Source organism: Somniosus microcephalus, chromosome 19, assembly GCF_052327205.1.
Source record: "Somniosus microcephalus isolate GS21.2 chromosome 19, FLI_Smic_1.0, whole genome shotgun sequence".
Classification (NCBI taxonomy): domain Eukaryota; kingdom Metazoa; phylum Chordata; class Chondrichthyes; order Squaliformes; family Somniosidae; genus Somniosus; species Somniosus microcephalus.
In genome coordinates this window covers 31,508,019-31,532,414 of record NC_141005.1, presented here as the reverse complement: position 1 = coordinate 31,532,414, position 24,396 = coordinate 31,508,019, and the positions used below count along the sequence as shown (strand labels likewise).

At 48.7% G+C, this 24,396-nt stretch overlaps 1 protein-coding gene across 1 annotated transcript in view; it reads right to left on the bottom strand.

Annotated features, from left to right (window-relative positions):
• Window positions 1-10,665: 10,665 nt before the first annotated feature.
• prodhb (proline dehydrogenase (oxidase) 1b) overlaps window positions 10,666-24,396 on the bottom strand; it is a 41,829-nt gene continuing 28,098 nt past the window's right edge. Inside the window, exons 7-14 of the mRNA XM_085961482.1 lie at window positions 23,939-24,018; window positions 20,903-20,984; window positions 18,622-18,714; window positions 17,503-17,649; window positions 15,702-15,877; window positions 14,750-14,848; window positions 14,105-14,193; window positions 10,666-13,513 (exon numbers count right to left, since the gene is read on the bottom strand). Coding sequence (XP_085817608.1) covers window positions 13,326-13,513; window positions 14,105-14,193; window positions 14,750-14,848; window positions 15,702-15,877; window positions 17,503-17,649; window positions 18,622-18,714; window positions 20,903-20,984; window positions 23,939-24,018 — 954 coding nt within the window. The 3' untranslated portion in view covers window positions 10,666-13,325. The remainder of the gene's footprint in view (window positions 13,514-14,104; window positions 14,194-14,749; window positions 14,849-15,701; window positions 15,878-17,502; window positions 17,650-18,621; window positions 18,715-20,902; window positions 20,985-23,938; window positions 24,019-24,396) is intronic.

The window sequence follows — 24,396 nt, the reverse complement described above, 5'->3', positions numbered from 1 at the left end:
CCAAATGGAACAGCGGTCAGAAATTAATTGGAGGCAACGAGCATGTGGGTATGGGTGTGGGGTTAAACTGTGAAGGAGAAGCTGGTCTCCACACGCATCCTACAGACTTTCCAGAGTCTGGGAGCTCCAGCAGACAGACATTCCATGTCCCTTCAGAACTTCCAACAGTTACAGTAACCGAGCGCTCCGTTCCATTCACAAGGGTCTGTAGCTCTTGCAGCTAAGGGTTAAAACCGACTGCTTTGACCAAGCTTCTGCTCTCCTGTCCCAATATGTCCTCCTGGGGCTCGGTGTCAAATTGTGTTCGATGACGCTCCTGTGAAATGCTTTGGGCTGTTTCACTACATTAAAGGCGCTGCATAAATGCAGCCCGCTGAATGTCTCCCTCACTCGGTCTGATGTACTACCACAGCTAACGTACTGAACAGGTCACAAACTCCAGGCAGTTCTACTCCAGTCAGTCAAAATTGGTAGCTGCTGTTCACAAAGATATTTACCTTAAAATGTGTCCATGACCAGTGTTCATCCAAACCAGCCATGGCTACACCAGGGTCACAGTCAAACTACAATCGTGACAACTACTGCAGGCGATTCAACATTTGCCAAGGCAACAATATGGTCACTGGAGCTTTATAGAGGGAATCCAAATAAAAAGAAGAAACGTAGGAAATACACAGCGGATCTGTCAACACACAACAGGTTTTCAACATCTGTGAAAGGAGACGAGTAAAAGCTCTTTTGTAAAAGCTGAAACCGAAAGATAAGCAAGCATTTCAATCAGGGATGGGCAAAATAAAGGAGTGGGGAAAACAACAACAGCTACTCCAATCACAGAGAGAAAGTTTGAGTTGAATGGGTTGAATGACTAAAAACTGCTTGATAGAAAAGCAGGAAATTGTCAGACAATAAAAGATCACCTCAGTAAAAAGAAAGAAGGAAACAAAGACTTGTATTCATACAATGCCTTGCATGACCTGGGAATGTCCCACAGTGCTTTACAGTCAATAAATTTTGAAGTATCGACTCTTTGTAATGTCGGAAACGCGGCAGACAATCTGCGCACAGCAAGGTCCCACAAACAGCAATATGATAATGACCAGATAATTTTAATGATGTTGGTTGAAGGATAAATATTGGCCATGACACCGGGGATAACTCCCCTGCAGTAAGGGAACGAAAATACTTTAAAAGAATGTGCAAATAGCTAAAATTATGAAAAAGGCATGGATAAGGACATAGAGGGTATGACAGCCTCGTACTATGTTACCGGAGTCATAATAATCAGAGAATGTTCAAATCTCACCATGGCGGTTTGAGAATCTGAATTCAGTTTTTAAAATATCTGAAAGCAAAGGTGTCCAAGAAGCTTTTGGATTGTCATAAAAATCCAACTGGTTCACGAATGTCTTTTAAGGAAGGAAATCTGGTATGGTAGTAAGGGTTGTGATGGGAGTTCTAATCACAGGTTGCAGGTGGAAGAGGTAAAAAGCCATTGAACCACGGTGTGCTGTGCATGATGACTTGTCATTCCAGTTAAGTGAGGGTGTTCATTGGGGTGGGCGAGGGTTCCATAGTGCCCAAGTTAAAAGAAGAATCTTAAATGAATATAAGGAGATGACGGACATGTTGAATAATTACTTTGCGTCAATATTTACAGTAGAGGAAGAGGACAGCATGCCGGACATCCCAAGGAAACTAATATTGAATCAAGGATGGGTAATCACCAAAATTAACATAAGCAAAATAACAGTATTGAAGAAAATAATGGCACTGAAGAGTGATAAATCCCCAGGACCAGATGGTATCCAGCCCAGAGGTTTAAAGGAAGTAGGTGAGAACATTGCAGATGCCCTAACTATTATCTTCCAAAGTTCTCTCAATTCAGGAACTGTTCCTTTAGATTGGAAAATTGCACGTCACTCCGCTTTTTAAGAAACGCGAGAGGGGGAAACCAGGGAATTATAGACCAGATAGCCTAACATCTGTTGTCGGGAAATTACTAGAGTCTATAATTAAGGATAGAGTGACTGAACACCTTGAAAATTTTCAGCTGATCAGAGAGAGCCAGCATGGATTTGTAAAGGGTAAGTCATGCCCGATAAACCTGATTGAATTTTTTGAAGAGATGCCTAAAGTAGTGGACAGGAGAATGTCTATGGATGTTATCTATATGGACTTCCAGAAGCATTTGATAAAGTCCCTCATAAGAGATTGTTAGCTAAAGTTGAAGCTCGTGGAATTGAAGGCAAATTATTGACCTGGTTAGGAAACTGGCTCAGCAGCAGGAGACAGAGAGTAGGGGTAATGGGCAAGTACTCTAATTGGCAGGATGTGACTAGTGGTGTCCCGCAGGGATCTGTGTTGGGGCCTCAACTATTCACAGTATTTATTAATGACTTAAATGATGGGATAGAAAGCCACATATCCAAGTTTGCCGATGACACAAAAATAGGCAGCACTGAAAGCAGTGTAGATGGGAGCATAAAATTACAGAGATATTAATAGATTAAGTGAATGCGCAAAACTGGCAAATGGATTTCAATGTAGGCAAATGTGAGGTTATCCATTTTGGACCTAAAATGGATAGAACAGAGTACTAGCTAGAAACAGCGGAGGTCCAAAGAGACTTGGAGGTCCAAGAACATAGATCATTAAAATGTTGTGGACAGGTACAGAAAATAATCAAAAAGGCTAATGGATTCTGGCCTTTATAGCTAGAGGACGAGAATACATGGGGGTAGAAGTTATACTACAGCTATACAAAGCCCTGGTTAGACCATACCTGGAGTACTGTGAGCAGTTCTGGGCACCACACCTTAGGAAGGATATATTGGTCTTGGAGGGAGTGCAGCGTAGGTTTACCAGAATAATACCTGGACTCAAAGGGTTAAATTACGAGGAGAGATTACACATATTAGGGTTGTATTCCCTGGAATTGCAAGGTTAAGGGTGATCTGATCGAAGTTTACAAGATATTAAGGGGAACAGATAGGGTAGATAGAGAGAAACTATTTCCACCGGTTGAGGAGTCTAGGACTAGGGGGCAGAGTCTAAACATTAGAGCCAGACCTTTCAGGAGTGAAGTTAGGAAACACTTCTATACACAAAGGGTGATAGAAGTTTGGAACTCTCTTCTGCAAACAGCAATTGATGCTAGGTCAATTGTTGACTTTAAATCTGTGATTGATAGATTTTTATTAACCAAAGGTATTAAAGGATATGGGGCAAAGGCAGATAGATGGAGTTAGGTCACAGATCAGCCATGATCTCATTGAATGGTGGAACAGGCTCGAGGGGCTAAATGGTCTATTCCTATTCTTATGTTCCCAGTAAAGTGGGAATTCTCTTACATCTGTCCTCATCAGCTCATTGAACATCTGGCACTGGTCTGCTCCTGCGGGTCAGAGAGTTGGTCCTCAGTGTCATTGCCACCCTCCTCCCCATAGCTCAGGTCAAACCCTTCACGGGCTTCCTTCCCTGTGAGCTCAGCAAGCAATCTTTCTCATCAATGAGGACCTATAGGTCAACATCACTGAAGTTCTGGGCTCGCTCGTTTGATGTGACACCAGTTGCCTGAGACCGTCATTGGTTCCTCTACCACTGCTGGACTTTGAAGCCAATCTTCAAGTCTTGAAAAAAGTAAAGGAATTCCCTGGCAAGACATCATTGCATGTTCTACATTCTGACAAAATTCTTATTTGCAATCCCTCCAGAAAGCTGCTGCTGCTGTAGGTTTTTAATTCCCCCATTGTTTTACTCCCGCTTGACATAGGATTGGTACTCCTAACCCGACACTCAATTTGTAAATGAGCGAACTGTTGGGATAGATAGAAAACAACAGGCAGAGGCTTTTGTTTAAGCAAAGGCAAAACGTGTCTTTCTTTAATCACTCTCCACGAGGTCTGAAGGGCTCAGCCCTGTGCAGGGGCTATGACGTCATCACGCAACCGACGTCATGACATCATCACGCTACTGACGCTCTTAAAGGGACCCTGCACCGATAACCCAACCCAGCATGTACATATCACAACATTGCTATACATAGTGAATTGTGTTTAGGTACATATAACAGCATTGGCTATACATTATGTTATTGTCCCTATGTGGTCTCCACCACATGTCCCCCCAGAATTCACTAGCACTGGCAATGTCAGTCGTTGAGGGGGGCCGGATCACATGGCTGGAATGGCTCCTCAGTTCCAGGGCGGGGACCGGGGGGTCCGTCGGAGGGACCTCGGGCGCTCGGTGGTGGACTGAGGGTGCGGAAACCGGAGGTCGGCCCCGCCTCAGGGGCTGTGCCAACTCAACGGGTCGGTCCAGATCCAGGTGGGCCGGCTTAAGACGGTCCACAGAAATGTAGTCTGGCTTACCGCCGACATCCACTACGAAGGTCTTGTCCCCGGTTTCCAGGACGCGGAATGGTCCCTCATAGGGTGGCTGAAGAAGTCCCCGGTGGGCGTCGTGGCGGACGAAAACGTACTCCGCCTCACAAAGGTCGAGCGGAACGTGGGACTGCGGGAGGCCGTGCTGCGATGTGGGCACTGGCGTGAAAACCTTGGCGTTGTCCAGAAGGTCGGACCGCTGACGGGCTGCGGACCAAGGTTCCGTTGCGTTGGGGACGAAATCCCTGGGAACCCGTAGCGGCTGTCCGTAGACAAGCTCGGCGGACGAGGACTGGAGGTCCTCCTTGGCAACGGTCCCGAGTCCCAGCATGAGCCACGGGAGTCTGTCGATCCAGCCGTTGTCCCAGAGGCTGGCCTGGAGCGCGGCTTTCATGGAGCGATGAAACCGTTCGCACAGCCCGTTAGCCTGAGGGTGGTATGCTGTGAAGTCTCAACCCGAGGCCTCGGGCGACAGCGTTCCAGAGCTCTGACGTGAGCTGGGGCCCCCGGTCGGAGGAAATGTCAGATGGGGCGCTGAACCGGGCGACCCAAGTGCTGATGAACGCCCGAGCCACATCGGCGGCCATCGTTGAAGACAGCGGGACGGCTTCTGGCCATCGGGTGGTTCTGTCGACCATTGTGAGGAGGTGGGTGAACCCGCGGGAGGGCGGCAGGGGCCCCACCAGGTCCACGTTAACGTGGTCGAACCGCCTCTCGGGCACCGCAAAAGGCGCCAACGGGGCCTTAATATGGCGATGTACTTTCGAGCGTTGGCATACCACGCAGGTGCTGGCCCAGTTTCAAATGTCTTTCCTGAGCCCGTGCCAGATGAACTTAGCCGCCACCAGCTTCTGTGACGGCTTCCTGCCCGGGTGGGAAAGATTATGGATGGCATCGAAACTTGCCGTCTCCACTCTTCGGGCACAACGGGACGTGGCTGCCCAACGGACATGTCGCACAGGAGTGTGGTGTCGGCAGCGTCGAACGCGACGTCCGCTAGTTGAAGGCCCGTGACCGCCGTCCTGTAGGCCTGGACGTCTGGGTCGGAGGCCTGGTCGGCCGCCATGCGGGTGTAGTCAATGCCGAGGTGTACGGCGCTGGCGACGGCTCGGGAGAGAGAGTTGGCGACGGGGTTGTCTTTCCCAGCCACATGCTGGATGTCCGTTGTAAACTCCGAGATGAAGGCCAACTGGCGTTGCTGACGGGCCGACCACGGCTCGGAGGCTTTGGCCATGGCGAATGTCAATGGCTTGTGGTCCACGAACGCCATGAACGGGTGGGCCTCCAGCAGGAAACGGAAGTGTCGGACGGCGAGGTAGAGGCCGAGAAGCTTGCGATCAAAGGTGCTGTACTTCCGCTCGTTGGGGCGGAGCTGCCAGCTGAAGAAGGCGAGCCGCTGCCAGGTGCCGTTGACCCACTGTTCGTGGATGGCGCCGACCGCATAGTCCGAGGCGTCGGTGGTGAGAGCGATCGGCGCATCAGGTAACGGATGCGCCAGCATGGTCGCGTTAGCCAGGGCCCTTTTCGTGTCCGTGAAAGAATTGGCCATCTCATCGGCACAGTCGACGGCGAGTTTGTCGGGCTTGCCTTTGAGGGCCTCGTAAAGGGGCCGCATAAGCTGAGCTGCTCGGGGGACGAAACGATGGTAGAAGTTCACCATGCCCAAAAACTCCTGCAGGGCCTTCACGGTGAGGGGTCGCGGGAAGTCCATCACGGCCTCCACTTTCGATGGCAGTGGCACTGCCCCGTCCTTCATGATGCGGTGCCCGAGAAAGTCGATTGAGGACAGCCCGAACTGGCACTTGGCCGGATTGATGATTAGGCTGTGTTGGCTGAGGCGTTCGAAGAGAGTCCGGAGGTAGGACACATGCTCCGTCTTGGAGGCGCTGGCGATGAGGATGTCGTCCAGGTATACGAACAGGAATGTCAGGTCCCGTAACACGGTGTCCATTAGGCATTGAAAAGCCTGTGCGGCGTTTTTGAGGCCGAATAGCATGCGGAGAAATTCGAATAGCCCGAACGGGGTGATCACCGCGGTTTTCAGGACATCCTGTGGCCAGACAGGGACCTGGTGGTAACCGCGGACGAGGTCCACTTTCGAGAATAACACTTTCCCGGCCCGGCGGGTGGAAAAGTCCTGGATGTGTGGAATCGGATAGCAGTCGGGGGTCGTCGCATCGTTGAGGCACCAGTAATCTCTACATGGGCGCCACCCGCCACCTGGTTTCGGGGAGATGTGGAGGGGCGAAGCTCATGGACTATTCGACCGGCGGATGATGCCGAGGTGCTCCATGGTGTCGAACTCGGCTTTGGCGATGGCGAGCTTCCCCAGGTCGAGGCGCTGAGCGCGGGCATAGACGGGCGGTCTAGTGGTCGAGATGTGGTGTTCTACCCGGTGTTTGGAGGTGGCGGACGAGAACGTGGGCTTCGTGAGGTCCGGGAACTCGGCGAGGAGGCGGGAAAACTCGTCAAAGGCCGAGAGTGCGCTGGACAACTGCGTCGTGCTGGACCCGCTGAGAGAACACGGGAGCGAGCTGAAGGTTTCCGCGTTGATGAGACGTCGGTTCTTGACGTCCACCAAAAGGCCATTGGCGCAGAGGAAGTCAGCGCCGAGAAGGCGGGTGGACACTTTTGCTGTGCCAAAACAAAGCGCCACGTTCCGTTTCCCGAAGGTGCGGATGGAACTGCCGTTGGCAGCTTCGAGGACGGGGCCGTGGTTCCCCCCTTGAATGTCTATGGTTGACGTGGGCAGGACACTCACCTGGGCGCCCGTGTCGTAAAGGAAACAACGTTCGGAGTCAGTGTCTGTAATAAACAACAAACTGCCTGAACGGCCAACAGCCATAGCCGCCGACGAGTGGTCTTTAGTTTGTTTCGACGTGGGAAAACTGCACGGGGGCTGGCACTTCCTGGTTTTGGGGCTGAACTGCGCATGGTAGAAGCAGAGGCTTGAGGGTTGCCGCCGTTGGGCTGTATCAGTGGGGGCAGGGCTCCGCGTGGCCGCGCAGTACTGTTGCCCGGCGGAGAAAAATTTGTCGGCCTCCTTGGCCAGGTCGCGGAAATCGGTAGTGGAAGAGTTGGCTAAAGCCGACCGTACCTGACCTGGTAGCTGTTGAAGGAACAGTTCCTTGAAGAGGAAGCATGGCGTGTGTGTGCCCAGGAGGGCCAGCATGTGGTCCATCAGCTCCGAGGGCTTGGAATCGCCAAGCCTGGGTAGAGAGAGAAGCCGGTGTGCGCGTTCGGCTTTGGTGAGTCCGAAAGTTTGTAAAAGGTGCGCTTTCAGCGTACCGTATTTGTTGAGCTCTGGGGGGGTTTTCGAGCAGGTTCACGACTCTGGCCGCGGTAGAGCTGCCAACAGCAGAGATGACGTAGTAGTACCTCGTGTCGTCCGCGGTGATGTCCCGGAGTGCAAATTGAGCCTCGGCCTGGGAGAACCAAGCGGCAGCCTGTTGTTCCCAAAACTCGGGTAATTTGATGGAAACGGCGTTCGTCGCCATTTCAGGTGAGGTCTTTGGAATCGTCCAAAAGAGCAGCGGGGTCACCAATGTTGGGATCGATAGAAAACAAGTAGAGGCTTTTGTTTAAGCAAAGGCAAAACGTGTCTTTCTTTAATCACTCTCCACGAGGTCTGAAGGGCTCAGCCCCGTGCAGGGGCTATGATGTCATCACGCAACCAACATCATGATGTCATCACGCTACCGACGCTCTTAAAGGGACCCTGCACCGATAACCCAACCCAGCATGTACATATCACAACATTGCTATACAGTGAATTCTATTTAGGTACATATAACAGCATTGGCTATACATTGTGTTATTGTCCCTATGTGGTCTCCGCCACAGAACCATGAATTCCAGCAGGGTCAGGAGTGCACGTCCTCAGTGGGCAGATGTGTCTCTCCTCCTGAAAATGCTGTAAATAGCATTGCGGATTGTTGGGTTCTAGGTTTTTTTGTTCTGATTATACAAGTGAAGAGGAAGTTGTGTTCGACTTTAATTGGAACCTACCAACAGTGGAGAAGCCAAGAAACGAGGCTTTTGCACCAACAGTATAAAATGCGTCATTTCACCAACAGAATTGGTGAGGAGTATTTCATATTCTCCTTTATCCTGCAAGCATTGAATGTTTTGTGCTATTGATTTTAATTTACCTTTATGGATTGACATATTTTGTGCACTTATTCTCTGACTTGTCTCTCAATCAAGATTCCATAAAGCATATCCAATTACGTACAAAGATCTGGAAGATGCTAAATTTGATTTGTCTATGTTACCAGATAATCTATCAAAAGGATTCAAACAGAATCTCACCCTGTTCCTCGCACCTTCTCTGCTCTGTCATCCAAAGTTTACTAGATAATTGCGAGACTAAGTTGAGGGCTGAAAGATGGAAGTCTAAACTTCAGTTATAGCCTTAGATTCGCAAGAACTCAACTGCTGCTTTCTGTAACACTCCCCATGAAGCAAGTGAAGAGTTTCTAGTGTGCTGATTAGTGACTGTAGATCCCATTGTGTATCTATGCACGTCTCTGTCTCTGTGCAAGCTATGAGCACTACTAAACCCCAGCCCACTGTCCAGAGAGCACAGTATCGCCCCAATAATAGATTAGCAACACTGAGTACTCTTGCGTCCTTGCGTAGCCACAGGTGGTTTAGAACGATGTGTGCTCTGGTTATGACCATATGATATCCCCTCTAACAAAGCACAGCCCAGCAATGCATAGGTGGGAAGGGAATGTGTGAGGACCATCAGAGTACATGAAGAACCCCCCAGTGCTACAAAAAGTGATTTTATTTCTCCCAGTGTCACACTTTCACATCTTTGCCAGTTTGACTGGGTGCCAGTCACTGTACAAGAAGTGTTCGTCCTCTACCTCTCTTTGGAGAAACAACAGGCCTTCATTCAGAATCTCCCCATGGTATAGACGAGATCAGTCATTTACCATGAGAAATGGCAGGTGCAAAATCCAGGCTGTCCATAAAGTACCAACCTGAATGTAGATGTATGTTAAAAACCAGAGTCATTGTCCTCCAACTGGTGAAGTCACTATTCAGTGGGGTACAGTTTATGTTTATGCTATGGTTAGGAGATGGTGCTAATGTACTCACTTTATGGCATGTTGTGCTGTTCACATCTTGCTCAAGGGAGTTTCTCAAGCTGACAAGCTGGAACTTTTTCATTTTTGTGCTCCCTAGCCCACCATTAAAATGAATGGATGGAATATCAAGGCCTGGCAAGAACAACCCAGGCCATGCTACATTATTTAATGACCAACTGGTGGACATTTTCCTGGGGAGGGAGTTTTTTTTTTTTTTTTAAGGGTCGAGTTGGATCAAAAAGATAGAAAATTGGGCTGATTCTGTGGCAGAATGAATAACAGATCCTTGAGCCAGTCAGGTCCATACAGTAACCAAGGTCACGGTCGATAATTGACAACTCAGCCTGGATCAACAATAGGACCTGGAGGGACAGATCGGCCTCTAGAGCTGGGATTTTTCCTGCTTGGCACCAGATAAGCTTACAAGTCATTGCCCCAAGAGGCAGATTAGCCCTAGGTCAATAACCAGCAGGATTCTTACCAATGCTGTAATGAAGAGTACACACCCAATATGTTAATCTGTCTTTTCTCTTTACAGATTCTGACTGATCTGCTATGCGTTTCCAGTTTTTCCTCGATTTAATATCGGGATGTTTACCAGTGCTCTGTGCCGATCAGCCGTGCGGTTAAAAGCCAGCAGGACCCCGAAGCCTTGGTGTTATGTCTGACATTGGTGATAGGTACTCGATTGCCTTGGCCTGAGCACATGGAGTTTGATAGTGCTGTTATCATTGTATTGTGTATAGGCATTCGATTGCTTTTGCCTGGAAGTGTGTGTGTGGAGCAGCCATTAAAAAAGCAACATGAACTGAACTCTGCTTACGGTCTCTGGATTATCTTTGCAAACGCAACACTTGGTTCTTGCCAAGCTGCATCCAAGCTCTCTGCACTTAGGCAAGTGGGGAGACTCCAAGCCTCCCACTGGGCAAACAAACTCTGCTTGTGTGGATTTACAAATAAAAGGGCAAACTGAAAAAGTGACAAAAATACTTAGCAGATCAGTCAGCATCTGAAAACAATACATCAACATTTCTGCTTTTTGTCAGAACGTTGAGGGACCTGTTGTGTATTTGCAGCATTTATTTTGGACTGCTCAGTAGCTTGGAGACTGAAGCACAGTGATGGGTCTATCAGACACTCAGCTGACTTAAACACTGACAAAAAGACACATACTGTAAACAATATATACACAAATAGATTTATTGAAAACCCCAAGACAGGATGGAACACACAAAATAAAATCAGTAGAGAACACAGTAAAAACTTCCAAACAAGTTAAAACAAACCCCTTTGCATCGGGGTCCCCACACAGACCCAGATACCCTCCCCATCTTCCCCTGATGACCTCTCAGACCAGTTTAAATAATCTGAAACTTCAGATGGCCCCGTGACCACTCCAGTAGCGGGGCTGACACTAGGCACTGCTACATTAGCAGCTCCGACATGTAGTCAACCCTCGCTCCTAATGCCTCGGGCACTCCCAAGAAAAGAAAGGTCCACTTCACGGCAGCGCCACAGACTTTCGGATCTGATCAAGCCTTTCAAGGGGCAAAAACTCGCAGTGGGTTCACAATAGCACAGGCTTTTCGAAATGAGCGTCAGAGTCCTACATTTCTGAAGCTCGTTCCGCCTCTTATTTCAGGCTTGCAGAGCCAGGCGCCCCTTTCCTCCAGTCTCACAGCACATTCCCAAGCCTTTAAAACATTAAAAATCCTCCGAAATATAAATCTGACTTTCACCTCAACACACTAAAATCAGGTGTCGCCAGGCATTTCAGCGCCAATGGTTTGTGCCCACTAGTTGATCTTTCCCTTCACGCACAAATGCATCAAATCTCCCAACTCCTAGTAAAACGGGGCACAATCCAATTCATGTTTTTCATGAACATCTGTAGCAAACACAATACTAGCCCTGCTCCCCCCACCCCCCACCAAAAACAAATCACCTTACCTTCCTAAGGTACAAAAGAGAGAAAATAACAGCAACCGTTCAACATCCGAATCAACAGCAGCGCAATAGTGGTCCTGTAGTGATCAGGCCTGCCTCCCGCACTCACTACCCATTCGAGAAGAATCCCTCTTCTCTCTGCTGCCTGCAATGAGGTTCTTCCTTAATCTGACACCAAACAGTCATGGTCACTCATACGAGTGCCCAATATGGGGAGTGGACACTCTTCTCAGACAGAGGGTGAGGCACATTGTTGGATCAGAGAGAGGGGACCATCCAAGACCTGCTATCCCACCAGGCATTCCCAGGTCAGGCACCATGTTTTACCGACTGATACATTTGGCCATGAAATGCATGATGGGATAGCGTAGAGGGAGCTTTATTCTACATTTGGAAGTATCTGATGGGACTACAGCAGCCCAAAATGGGAATGGATTGTTTCCCACCACAAATCATCAAAAAAGAGCCCACTTTTTTTCCATTGTCTAGTCATAGTAAACAAAACACCTCTGAAAGCTGGCTAGACCAGTCTCTAAATTAAACAACCGTAAGCACCTCTGCGGGATAGTTCCGTGCACATTACACAGTAAGGTGGCAAAGTCCAACATGCCCCTTTAAAGTAGGGTGCTGCAGATTGACTGAAATTGTTCAGATAGGTGTGATTAAAATACCGCCGTGTGCTTTTAATTAGGCCGGCTCAGCAGCTGTAGACGAGCACTAGCTCTTATCTACTTGTGCGTAATGCAGTGTCTTGCCTTCCGAGGCCAGATTACAACAAGGCGATGGCAGGTTAATGGGTTAGATCGGCAACAACGCAGTTAACCAAAACTCTGATAAGTCACATAACAGAATAGGGCTAATTTACATATTAGAAATGAGGCAAAGTTAAAATTGAAGATTATTCAGTCCACTTCCAGTGCTGACAGTTCTGTGGTCACCCTCATCAATGCTCTGTAACTGCAGTGGTATTAGTATATACACATGTAAATATACTGTCAAAAATCAAGCATGCTCACATGACACGGGGCAGACAGCTCACGAGATGCACGTAGCGTTCAAACAGTGATACAGGTCTCATTCTGTACAGCCACTGGTGCTGGCTCGCAAACAGCAGCAGAGCAGTAAGGATGTGGAAATCCTTCTACAAAGTGGCAGAGCAGAGCCTCCCCTTGCTCCTTCCAGCTGTCTGAAGGAAGGTATTGGGCTGAGTATATCAGGGGAGAGGAGCCTGCATGAGACTGAGGCAATAAACTCTTCGCCCTGCCGCTGCCACTTTAAAAAAAAATAATTGAAGAATGGATTTTTGCATTGCTAATTGCAGTTGCCGAGTAACAAACGTACGCAGGGAAACAGAGGGGGGCATTTCCGCGGGTGGTTTCCTGCTCGTCCGACGTAACTTTAGCAGTACAGCAGCGGAAACCCCAGAAATATGGTGGGCACACAGTGTCTACGCCATTTCCCCGTGGCTCTTGCGCCAAAATTATGGAAAACGAGCAGGAGAATATCCATGGAACCACCCTCCCCCTCACCAGTCAGGATTTTAAAAAAATTAAAAATCGCTGTATTTTCAAAATGTCAACATATCTGATGGGCTCTGGATGGGGTTGACAGTTGGTAGAAGGAAAGGGCCGGACAATCACACAGCACAGGATAAAGGGCAGGGGCCAATGATGCTACAGATACTGAAGGTCCACCAAGCAGAATTATTTTTACTTAAAACCGTGGTTGAGGAGCAATACTAACCCCCAAAGCTTTGAATATTCCTAATCGAGTTACAGGAGAGCACCCCCTCCCCCGCACCATTAAAGTGCTTCGTGCATCGACATAGAGACCCCCCTCCTCCCCAATGGTCACTCCTGAAACCAGACTGCCAGGCCCTCTCCTGCACAGGCCCCCTCTAATACACGGGTTTGAACAATTCCCCCTTTGAGAGCCTGCGTTTCAGCTCATTCCACAGGAGTTGGCGTTCCCGCATGGTTCCTGCCACCATGCCCCGGTTTTCCTGCGCACGTCGTGACAGGTAGGGCAAAACCTCCTCCACTGGACCGTAGGGGACATACTTGTACACTGGGTACCCAGCCTGGCCTGCGAGAGACAGAATAAAGAGGGTTAACTTATTTTTTATTTTTTATTTTTTTTAAACCCAAAGCCCTGATCAAGTTCACGTCACATTATTTCAGATACTTCAGTGTCATCTAAGTCTTCAAACCAAGAATTTGAAATAAAGAGTTCTGACCAGGTCTCAAATCCGCCAGCATGTAATGTGGGGATTGGAGGTGGGGAAGGGGGGGGTTACCAGTTAGCGCCATCACAGCTTCCTGTCAGAGTTAAACCCAGCTCACATCTCCCAGGATCCTTAAAGACACAAATGCCCAATTATTTTTAATTTTGAAAAAAAAAACACATTTTAGGTTGCGCCACAATTCTCCATAAATTATCTCCTATAATCCCAATGGATTTTTCATTTCTCAAATATATCCCAGGAAGTGGGAAACACTAGATAGGATCCAACCTGGAGACTCGCCAAACACAGGAAAAGGAAGACCCCACACCACCTTGAGTGACCCTGAAGACAGTCACGATCCTGGCAGGACACTATTACCTGGACACTGGATTCACTACAAGGTTACGTTACCCAGCAGTTAGTGCAGGATCATTCGCTTCTAGCTCACGTACCGAGAGGGAAGCTGATCTGATCAGACATGCCCAGTAATTGGCCAAAGTAGATTTTCTTTGCTGATGGATGGAGGCCAAGTTCGTGCATTCTGTGAGAAAAACAACAGGGAGTTAGCAATTAATTAATAGAATTTCACACTAGTACGTCTCGAGGTTAGATTTATTTTGGCAGGCAATGGGCAGAAAGAGCAGGGACAGTGGTGTGCATGAGTCGGGTTATAATCTCAACAGATCCCCCTTTACTCATTAAAGCCTCAGTTATGGATTCCACAACCAAGGCCAAGGACGCAAATGGTGAGGTTATACAATCCAAGGCATCGAGCGTCCCATGTTGCAACATGAATATTAAACCCAGCAAGAAAACAGGAAAAGATTTACAGCACCTTGACCTTGGTTGTGGAATCCATAACTGAGGTTTTAATGAAGACGGAAGTCCGGAGGGAAGGTCGGGGGGGGGGGGGGGGAAAAGAGAGAAGGAGAAAGAGACACAATTCTTCAACTACCCAAACAATGCTCCACCTAGGCCATAACCCCCACCTGTGATGGGGTGTAAAAGCGGTGGCAATGCAACAATCTCCCCTTTCCCAGAATCACGTTAGAAATACGCCATTCAAAAAGATGCATGACCAGGCGTTTCTTCATTACCTCTGCAGTGCATACGAGATTGTTCGCTCATTGTGTGAGGCCACCATCACGTTGGCCTTCATATTCACTTTGATTTCATCCAGGATGTAATCCAAGCACCTGAAATGACAACAGCAGCAGATCAGGAACGCCAGGAAGCCAGGGGGCCCACAGCACTTGCCCGTCCGACACAAAGACAACTGGAAAAATAAGCAACCAGTCTGACGGCAACTTACAGGCCAGGCATAAATCACGTACTGTCGTTAGTTTGACTTTCAGGGTCTAACTTAAGGTTCACGCAGTAACTTCAAGTAGTAACCAAGCTGCACTGAGGCTTCGGCCTATCCCACTCGGAGGCAACAGCAGCCTGGGGGGTGGGGGGAGGGGTGGGGGGAATCCCCTCCAACAGCCTCCTGAGGAAGCATCAGGCCTTGGCATTCGTTTACCCCCAAGCTGATAAAGTATGGGGGGAGGGTGGCATGGGAGATGGGCCTAAATCCATGCTGTGCCCACTGTGTGTGCATTTGTTGCGCCTCTGTTATCATCCTGGCACTGTCACGTCAGGAGCTGGCTTGTGTGCTGTTTCTTTAAAATGATATGACCAGTTCACCAGTCCACAGCCAACCCAGAAGGTTTGGTAGTGCAGACTGACTTGCCCAGAGTTGTGTACTCCCAACCAAACTCCCTGCCTTAAAAAGGCCATAGTTCCTTCACACAACAGTCAAAGAGGTTCCACAGGGAGCTGCCAAGCCAAGCAGGAAATACAACATTTGGCTACAGATGCAATTCCCCTGACCTGTGCAATTATAAATAAGACCCCTCACCAGCTAGGGCAGTTTTGGCAAATTTCGTACCCATCCCCCACATCACCCTGTGCAACTGTAACTTAGAGCGAGAGAGTGACCCCCCTCCCTCCCTGCACAGCCTTAAGCAAGCTCCCTTCACGTCTCGCAGTTATAGAAAGAATCCCTACCTGAGATACATGACATTCGTATCGTTATAGGTTTTGTTGATGGGATCCTCGTATCCAATCTCCTTGGCACGTTTTCGTTCCTGGGCCATGTATGCACCCCTCACCAGCTTTACCCCAAAGTACCAGTTTTCCCGACGGGACAGCTCCACATCCACAGACACATTATCATAAGCATCCTGGGGAGGTGGAAAGAAAAGGGAAAAAGTATCACACACAGCCTCTTCACTCGTAATCAGTGCAGCTTTGATGAGGCACTAGACAGCAGTTCAGCGACAGAATCAGCCAGTGTCAGCTGTCTACAGAGACTGCTGTTGTTTCAGGGCTTGATTACACATGACCTTGGCACACATGTAAAGCTCACGCTGCCCTTCAGCTACTCTGTCCATGGATTTTCAACACTTCTCTGGAATGCTTTGACCTCCGCCTGTGTTATTTATCTCCCTTCCCAGGTCAGGCGTCAGCCGTGGCGCAGTTGGCAGCACACTCGACTCGGAATCAGAAGGTTGTAGATTCCAGTCCCACTCCAGGACTTGAGCTTATAATCTAGGCCAACACTTCTAGGCAGTACTGAGGGAGTGCTGCACCGTTGGAGGTGCTGTCTTTTGAATGAGATGTTTCCTTGGGTAAACGTGAAAGATCCCACAGCACTATTTCTAAGAAGGGGGAGGGGGGGGGCTTTACCCTGATGTCCTGACCAATATTTCTTGCTGTTTGTGGGAACCTGCTGTGCACAATTGGCTGCCGCCTTTCCTACAGTACAACAGTGACTACACTTAACTGATCTTAACTGGACCAGCCACATAAATACAGTGGCAACAAGAGCAGGTCAGAGGCTGGGTGTTCTGCGGCAAGTGTTTCACCTCCTGACTCCCCAAAGCCTTTCCACCATCTACAAGGCATAAGTAAGGAGTGTGATGGAATACTCTCCACTTGCCTGGATAAGTACAGCTCCAACAACACTCAAGAAGCTCGACGCCATCCAGGACAAAGCAGCCCGCTTGATCGGCACCCCATCTACCACCTTAAACATTCACTCCCTCCACCACCGGCGTACCGTGGCTGCAGTGTGTACCATCTACAAGATGCACTGCAACAACTTGCCAAGGCTTCTTCAGCAGCACCTCCCAAACCCGCGACCTCATCCACCTAGAAGGACAAGGGCAGCAGGCGCATGGGAACACCACCACCTCCAAGTCACACACCATCCTGACTTGGAAGTATATCGCCGATCCTTCATCATCGCTGGGTCAAAATCCTGGAACTCCCTACCTAACAACACTGTGGGAGTACCTTCACCACACGGACTGCAGCGGTTCAAGGCGGCGGCTCACCACCACCTTCTCAAGGGCAACTAGGGATGGGCAATAAATGCTGGCCTTGCCAGCGACGCCCACATCCCATAAACAAATAAAAAAACAACACTTCAAAAGTATTTAATTGGCTGCAAAGCGCTTTGGAGCATCCTGCGGTCACGACAGGTGCTATATAAATGCAAGTCTTTCTCCTCTCGTAAAGATGCTGCCGTGTGCTGAGCTACAGTTCCATTGGCGTAATCAGCCCTCAGGTACTTTGTATTATATCCAGTGTGATCATCCTTGCCCAAAGACAGTGCAGTCCCCTCAGAACGGACTTAGAGAGATCTGCTCAGGAGGCAGCAGTTACAGAACTCGGGCCTTTTCTCGGTATCCCTCAAATTTCAACACACTCGACAGCGAGGAGCAGCAGAGAAAGGGTGACGTGGCCACTCCCCTCCCCCTCTCCCCTCCTCCCACCCCCCAGGGAATGCAGCATCTAGCCTTACCTTCAGGTAGCATTGATAGGTATTGAAGATGACGGGCTTCTCGGTGTTGAATTTCCGCTGCATCTCCAGGGTCAGTCTGCTGATAGCCGGTTGGAAATAGGTCTGCTCAGCGTCGACCATCAGGCGGACCCCCTGCTCCAAGGCTTTCTGTGGAGGGTGGGAATGAGAACAAGTTACTGTCTTAGACCCAAAACAACAGGGCTGCGACACCTCCACGTTTCCCCCGGCACAAATAAAGAACAAATTTAATTCTTTTCACAGTGCAAAGTCTGGCTGTTGGCTGCTTCATCTTGAAACTGGCAACTAAATTCATACAAATAGTGGCAACTGGTTTGCTGTCTGAACGCCTACAAAAGGGTTCAAGCCAGGTAGGAAAGAAGATTGGGTGACCGCTTTGCGGAACACCGCCGTTCAGTCTGTAAGGGGGACCCCGAGCTTCCAGTCGCCTGTCATTTCAATTCACCGCTCCATTCCCACTCAGACCTCACCGTCCGCGGCCTCTTGCATTGTTCCACGGAAGCTCAGCGTAAACTCGAGGAACAGCACCTCATCTTCCGATTAGGCACTTTACAGCCTTTTAATATTTTTTATCCACACTTTTGGTTTGTGCCTTTCCCTTTTTTTCCTCTCTCTCCCACATGGCAGCTGTCTTTCACTCTGCCAGCACATTTCACACTTCATCTGGAGCCAGTGTTTGTTTCTTTACCTGTCCTATTACCATCTCGTCCCACCTTGAATATCTCTTAATGTCTCTTCTTTCATCCCCTCCCCCATTTCCCAGCCCCCAAACTGCCTTTTAATCTCTTTAATTTCCTGCCTTTTTTTCCTCAGTTCTGTAGAAGGGTTTCGACCCGAAAAGTTAACTCTGTTTCTCTCTCCACGGATGTTGCCTGGCCTGCTGAGTTTTTTCAGCGTTTTCTGTTGTTATTTCAGATTTCCAGCCTCCGCAGTATTTTTGCTATCGTCATCGTAGGAAAGAAGATTTCTGTGCAGGAGAAGCACAGCAGCGTCTGGGACTCGAGGGCATTGCGATTCAGATGAGCTGCGAGCACCCCTGCCCCACCGTAAAACACTTTCAAAACACAGAGTTTCTGCTGGAGCTCCCAGTGCCTTTCCTACCTTTGCCAGGACATCCATTCTCTGCAGCATCCTTTTCATCTGTAACTCCTCCTCCTCTGTGAACTGTAGGAGAAGTGGCTCAATCTCGCCCGTCTGCAACAAATCACAAACAGCGGTTATTCCAGCCCGTCCCAGGCCTTCACTTGATGTGGACGTGTGGGCTTGTACAATCCAAGGCATCTACAGCGATTGCACACTAAAACAATTTGCATTTAAATAGCACCTAACGTAGTAAAACATCCCGAGGCGCGTCAGAGTTGTGTAATCAGGAAAAAATTGACACCGGACCAAAGAAGGAGACTTTAGGACAGGTGACCAAACTCTTGGTCAAAGAGGAAGGTTTTAAGGAGCGTCTTAAAAGGAAAGGCAGAGGGGGAATTCCTGAGCTTAGGGCCTAGACCCTCATTGAAGGCACGGCTGCCAACTGTGGAGCGAATGAAGTGGGGGATGCCAAGAGGTCGAAGTTGGAGGAACCCAGAGTTCACCGAGGGTTGTAGGGCTGAAGAGGTTAGAGGCAGGGCATGGCAAGGCCATAGATCACCCTTCGACAATAGGCAGCACGGTGGCATAGTGGTTAGCACTGTTGCCTCACAGCGCCAGGGACCCGGGTTCAAATCCGGCCTCGGGTGTCTGTGCAAACTCCACACAGACATTCTCCCCGTGTTTGCGTGGGTTTCCTCTGGGTGCTCCGGTTTCCTCCCACAGTCCAAAGATGTGCGGGTTAGGTTGATTGGCCATGATAAAAAAATTGGCCCTTAGTGTTAGGGGGGATTAAATACGTGGGGTTACGGGGATAGGGCTTGTGTGGGATGGTTGTCGGTGTAGGGACCGGGTGCTAGGGTTTGGATGATCAGCCATGATCTCGTTGAATGGCGGAGCAGGCTCGAAGGGCTGAATGGCCTACTCCTGCTCCTATCTTCTATGTTTCTATGTAATTGATACTGGCTTCTCACCTCTGGAACTTGGTCCTGAATCCTGCCCAGGCTGATGAAATGTGATAGTTGTTAAGAGGTCTATGTGAAATCAGTTTGGATAGCTTCAGTCCAGTTCATTGTGAGAATGGGCCGACAACACAAAACTATCCTTAATTTAGACTAGCTGGCAACCTTACATGAGCTATAAGATGGCGAGTATGAGAAATTGAAATGTCAAACTGATGTAATGGGGAGCTTCACTTCACACCGAACAGTGGAGTGCTAGTTGAAACAGCATGGAGGGGGCTTTACTTTGCAGGCAAAGCACAGAGACACTATTGCTGTGCCAAAACCCTCCAGCGAGCAACATGGGGACAAAAATAAAGAACTTCAATACAGAAACATCCACTACAGCTTGGGTTAAAAACACAACTGGAGAAAGCTGTCGGGGGAAAGGTCAAGCCTTATCAAGATACAACGGTTCTGAAATTCCTGGGGCTCGAGAGGGCAAATAGTCTTAATGACACTCCAGGGGACTGGAAATTTGGAACAGTGCCCAGTTCTGCTGGGATTTTGCCCCATTTAATTGTGGCCCTTTAAATTCCAAGGTGTGTGTGTGTGTGTGTGTGTGTGTGTGTGTGTGTGTGTGTGTGGGGGGGAGGAAAGAGAAGAGACCCATGGGTGCCCAACCCCCACTTCAATGGGTTGGGGGCAGGGGGTAGTGTTTGGGGGAGATCTCGGGCTTCCACAGGAAAAATCCGTATGATGCCTTCAATGGAACCTACTCCTGATCTTAGCAGGCATGGCTCCACTATCGGCTTAAGAGAGGCCCAAGCCTTTACTAGAGTACGGTAACCAACCCTGGAGAGGAGCGATTACTTTATTCTGAAGGGACAAAGCGTCAACTGGGAGCCAAGGCATATTTCAGATTTTTCCTTCTGCTCAAAGGGGTCTGGAGGTACCTCGGGCAGATGGAATGTGGGCCGTTCGGACTGCTGGCAGGGGAATCGGGGTGGTCAGCACTGTCACGCCTCGCAAGTGTGAGGCACCACTTCAGTTATGATGGTCCCATCTCTGGGATTTGGGGTGGGGTCTCTGGCCATGGGCTAGGGTGGGAGGAAAGTGCACCAGTGCAACAGGCCTCCCAGGTATTTCAGGGCAAAACAATCTACAAAGTTCTAAACTATAGACAGCAGCGGGCAGTGCTTACTACCCTGAATTAGAGACATTTATACACAGAAATCCCACGCCCCCCCGCCGGTCATTTATACAGATATCCCACATTCCTACGTCATTTATACACAGGTGTCTCACACCCCTATATTCCAGCCTGCACATTGCTCACTGTGATATTCAAGGCTCTGTACCTGCAGGTTTGGAACTACAAAGAGCTTGGCAACTTTAGTTCGGTTGTCGATCAGGTTGTTCCAGTCCAGCAGATCTACAGTGCTGTAAGCAAGGAGAAAGGGCACACAAGGGTCAGTAATATGATACAGCACATTCCCATGTCAGTCATTTGACATGCAATGCAAAAGTGGGCACATGAGTGCCTGTAATTCCCTATGGGACACATGCATCAGTAATCAGAACCAGATGCTATTTTACTACTCTCAGCACTTATCTACCCCCTCCCTATGTCAACTTTCTTCGTTCTCATCGTGCAGGCACTTACTGTTGCGAGGATACATAGAAACATAGAAGATAGGAGCAGGAGTAGGCCATTCGGCCCCTCGAGCCTGCTCCGCCACTCAATGAGATCATGGCTGATCATCCAAATTCAGTACCCTGTCCCTGCCTTCTCCCCATATCCCTTGATCCCTTTAGCCTTAAGAAATATATCTAACTCCTTGAATATATTTAATGAATTGGCCTCAACTGCCTTCTGTGGTAGAGAATTCCACAGGTCCACCACTCTCTGGGTGAAGAAATTCCTCCTCATCTCAGTCCTAAATGGCTTACCCCTTATCCTTAGATTGTGACCCCTGGTTCTGGACTCCCCTGCCATCGGGAACATCCTTCCTGCATCTAGTCTGTCTAGTCCTGTTAGAATTTTAAAAGTTTCAATGAGATCCCCTCTCATTCGTCTAAACTCTAGCAAATATAAGCCCAATCGACCCAATCTCTCCTCATACGTCATTCCTGCCATCCCAGGTATCAGCCTGGTGAATCTTCGCTGCACTCCCTCCATGGCAAGAACATCCTTCCTCAGATAAGGCGACCAAACTGCACAAAATACTCAAGATGTGGTCTCACCAAGGCCATGTACAACTGCAGCAAAACATCCTTGTTCCTGTACTTGAATCCTCTCGCTATGAAGGCCAGCATACCATTTGCCTTCTTAACCGCCTGCTGCACCTGCATGCTTACCTTCAGCGACTGGTGCACAAGGACACCCAGGTCTCGTTGCACTTCCCCTTCTCCCAACCTATTGTCGTTCAGATAATAATCTGCCTTCCTGTTTTGCCATCAAAGCGGATAACCTTGCATTTATCCACATTATACTGCATCTGCCATATCACCCAACCTGTCCAAATTGTACTGGAGTTTCTCGGCATCCTCCTCACAGCACACACGCCCACCCAGCTTTGTGTCATCTGCCAACTTGATACAATTCCTCGAACACCTCAGTACTTCACCCAAGTGACTATTCTTCATGTGCGAATCTGGACAGCGAGTGTCATCAGACTATTCAGCTATGCACAAAATTTAATTTGCGCCCGATCCTGTCCTCACTACGCAACTTGTACAACAAGTACTCTCCAGCAGGAGTCACTGACTAACGTTCAGGAGCAGATACCCTGGTTGATTTCACCATTCCCTGGCTCAGAAACACTCTGGCTAACTGTAATCCCAGGACTGCCTTGGCCGAGATCAGCTAACTCAGCACAGACATGGGACAGAACCTGGGACCTGCCTGGTTTGTGTGGAACAACTCATTGGATACACCCAGTAAGCCATCAACAAGCTTTTTTTTTTGGACACAATGGCCCAGAGTTTGTTGGAGTGGGTTGTCTCGCGGCGCGCTCGGTTAGTTAGGCTTTTTCCCCCTCACCGTTCAGCTCAAAAAATTTTGCCTTGTAATTTGCTGGAAGTGAAAGTTGATAATGAGGGCAACGGAGCATCTGGGTCCTGGGTGAACGGTGGGACCAACAGTCTATCTCCTTAGCCAATGAGATTCAAGGATTGAGAAAAAGAAACAGAGGAACGACTGAGAAAGAAATAGGATGAATTAGAGCGAATTAGAGTCAAATCACTACAGAATGAGAAATAGAGAGGGGAAGAAAAAAATTACATTGAGAGAGAGAGAGAGGAGAGGGAGGGAGAAAAAGAAAAAAGTGTGAAAATCTAAAACTAACAATTTAAAAAAATCTCTAACACCAATTTACTACCTGCAAGAATGAGACACCACAGTTTCAATTGTTCCCTTTCTGGGCCGGAGAGGTTGAGTGGCATTGCAAGAACACAAATTTCCTCACGCTTATGTGGTTAAGTAGCAGCCCTAACTTTCTGTGACGCATTTAATTGGTAATTAATACGCAAATGCAGAAATGCCACGAAACTCACGGGGAGGTTGAGGGAGAGATGCCATTTTCACAAGGCCAACGGCGGAGTGGCGCAAGTCATTCAGCAACTTTCGGTGATTCGCAATTCACGGAGTACCTCTTCCTCGCCACAAGCTGCTGGATGATTTGCACCCTAATAACGACGAGCGCCATTAAACTCGCCATTATCGTGGCAGCAAAATCTGGACCATTTCAATATTGCCCGTCACAAGCTGTGTGTATTAAGTGGCAGATCAATAATCTTTTTAAAACAAATTTAGAATGCTTTTGTAATGCAAGAATCATGTAACCAGCGGTAATCTCAAGAGTTACAAGCAGCACAGCTGATCTGACTCGAATGCACGGTCCTCTTGAGCGCACGGTGTCCTCCAAGCAAAGAGCAATGGTCAAGAGATTCGCCAATTACACGTCAGGTTAGTAACCCTGGACAACAGGGGAGCTGTTAGAAGGACCAGGGGAGGGAGGGCGCACGTGCAGGAATGGTGCAACTGACCATCTCGTTAACAGAGTTCGACCATACCTGTCAGAATACCTGGATTCTGATTGGTGGAGGATACCTCTTTACGCTGGAGGATCCCCTCATGTGTTTGATTGATAAAACTCGCTCACGCACTACACCTCCTCCTGCAGTTAAACTCGCACATCCCCAAGTGGCCTTTGCATGTGTACCAGAAAGCGCCGTCGTGTCTCTGCGCAATTAATGTTAACGTCAGCACTGCTGGGTCACGGCCTATGAAACTGGCACAGAACGATCTAGCGAAGCAGAGGATGTCAGTAAACAGCAGCCACACCCGTACACCGAGCGAGACGCACAGAAATTGGCTTGTACCAGGTGCTTACCCAGACAGTCCAATTTTCTCTCCAGTGAACAAGTGGGTGATCTCTTCTAAGGTGGCTATGCCGAATTTCGCCAAGCTCTCCTGTGGTACGAAACAAAAGAGAAAATAGTTTTGAATATAATGCAGTGTAGAGAACAGAGACATTCCTCTCACCAGGCCCAGGCTTCAGTTCCTCTCCTTGATACAAGACATACACCCTGAAATTCCTTGAAACCCGCTCCTCTGCGGGAACTGCCGCGAGTTTGGGATTTATAGCCGTTAGCCTTCCCTCGGCATTGAGCTTGTCCCAAATCCTGGCAACAGGGGTATTTACATAAAGGGGGTTGGTACCACGCCATTTAGGCCTCTCCCTGGATATCCACTCTATGAGGGAGAGGGAGGTGGCAGTTTTGACAGAAGAGTTGAGTTTTTTTAATACATTTTTTAAAAAATGAAGCCGCTTCCCTGTTGGCATTCAGA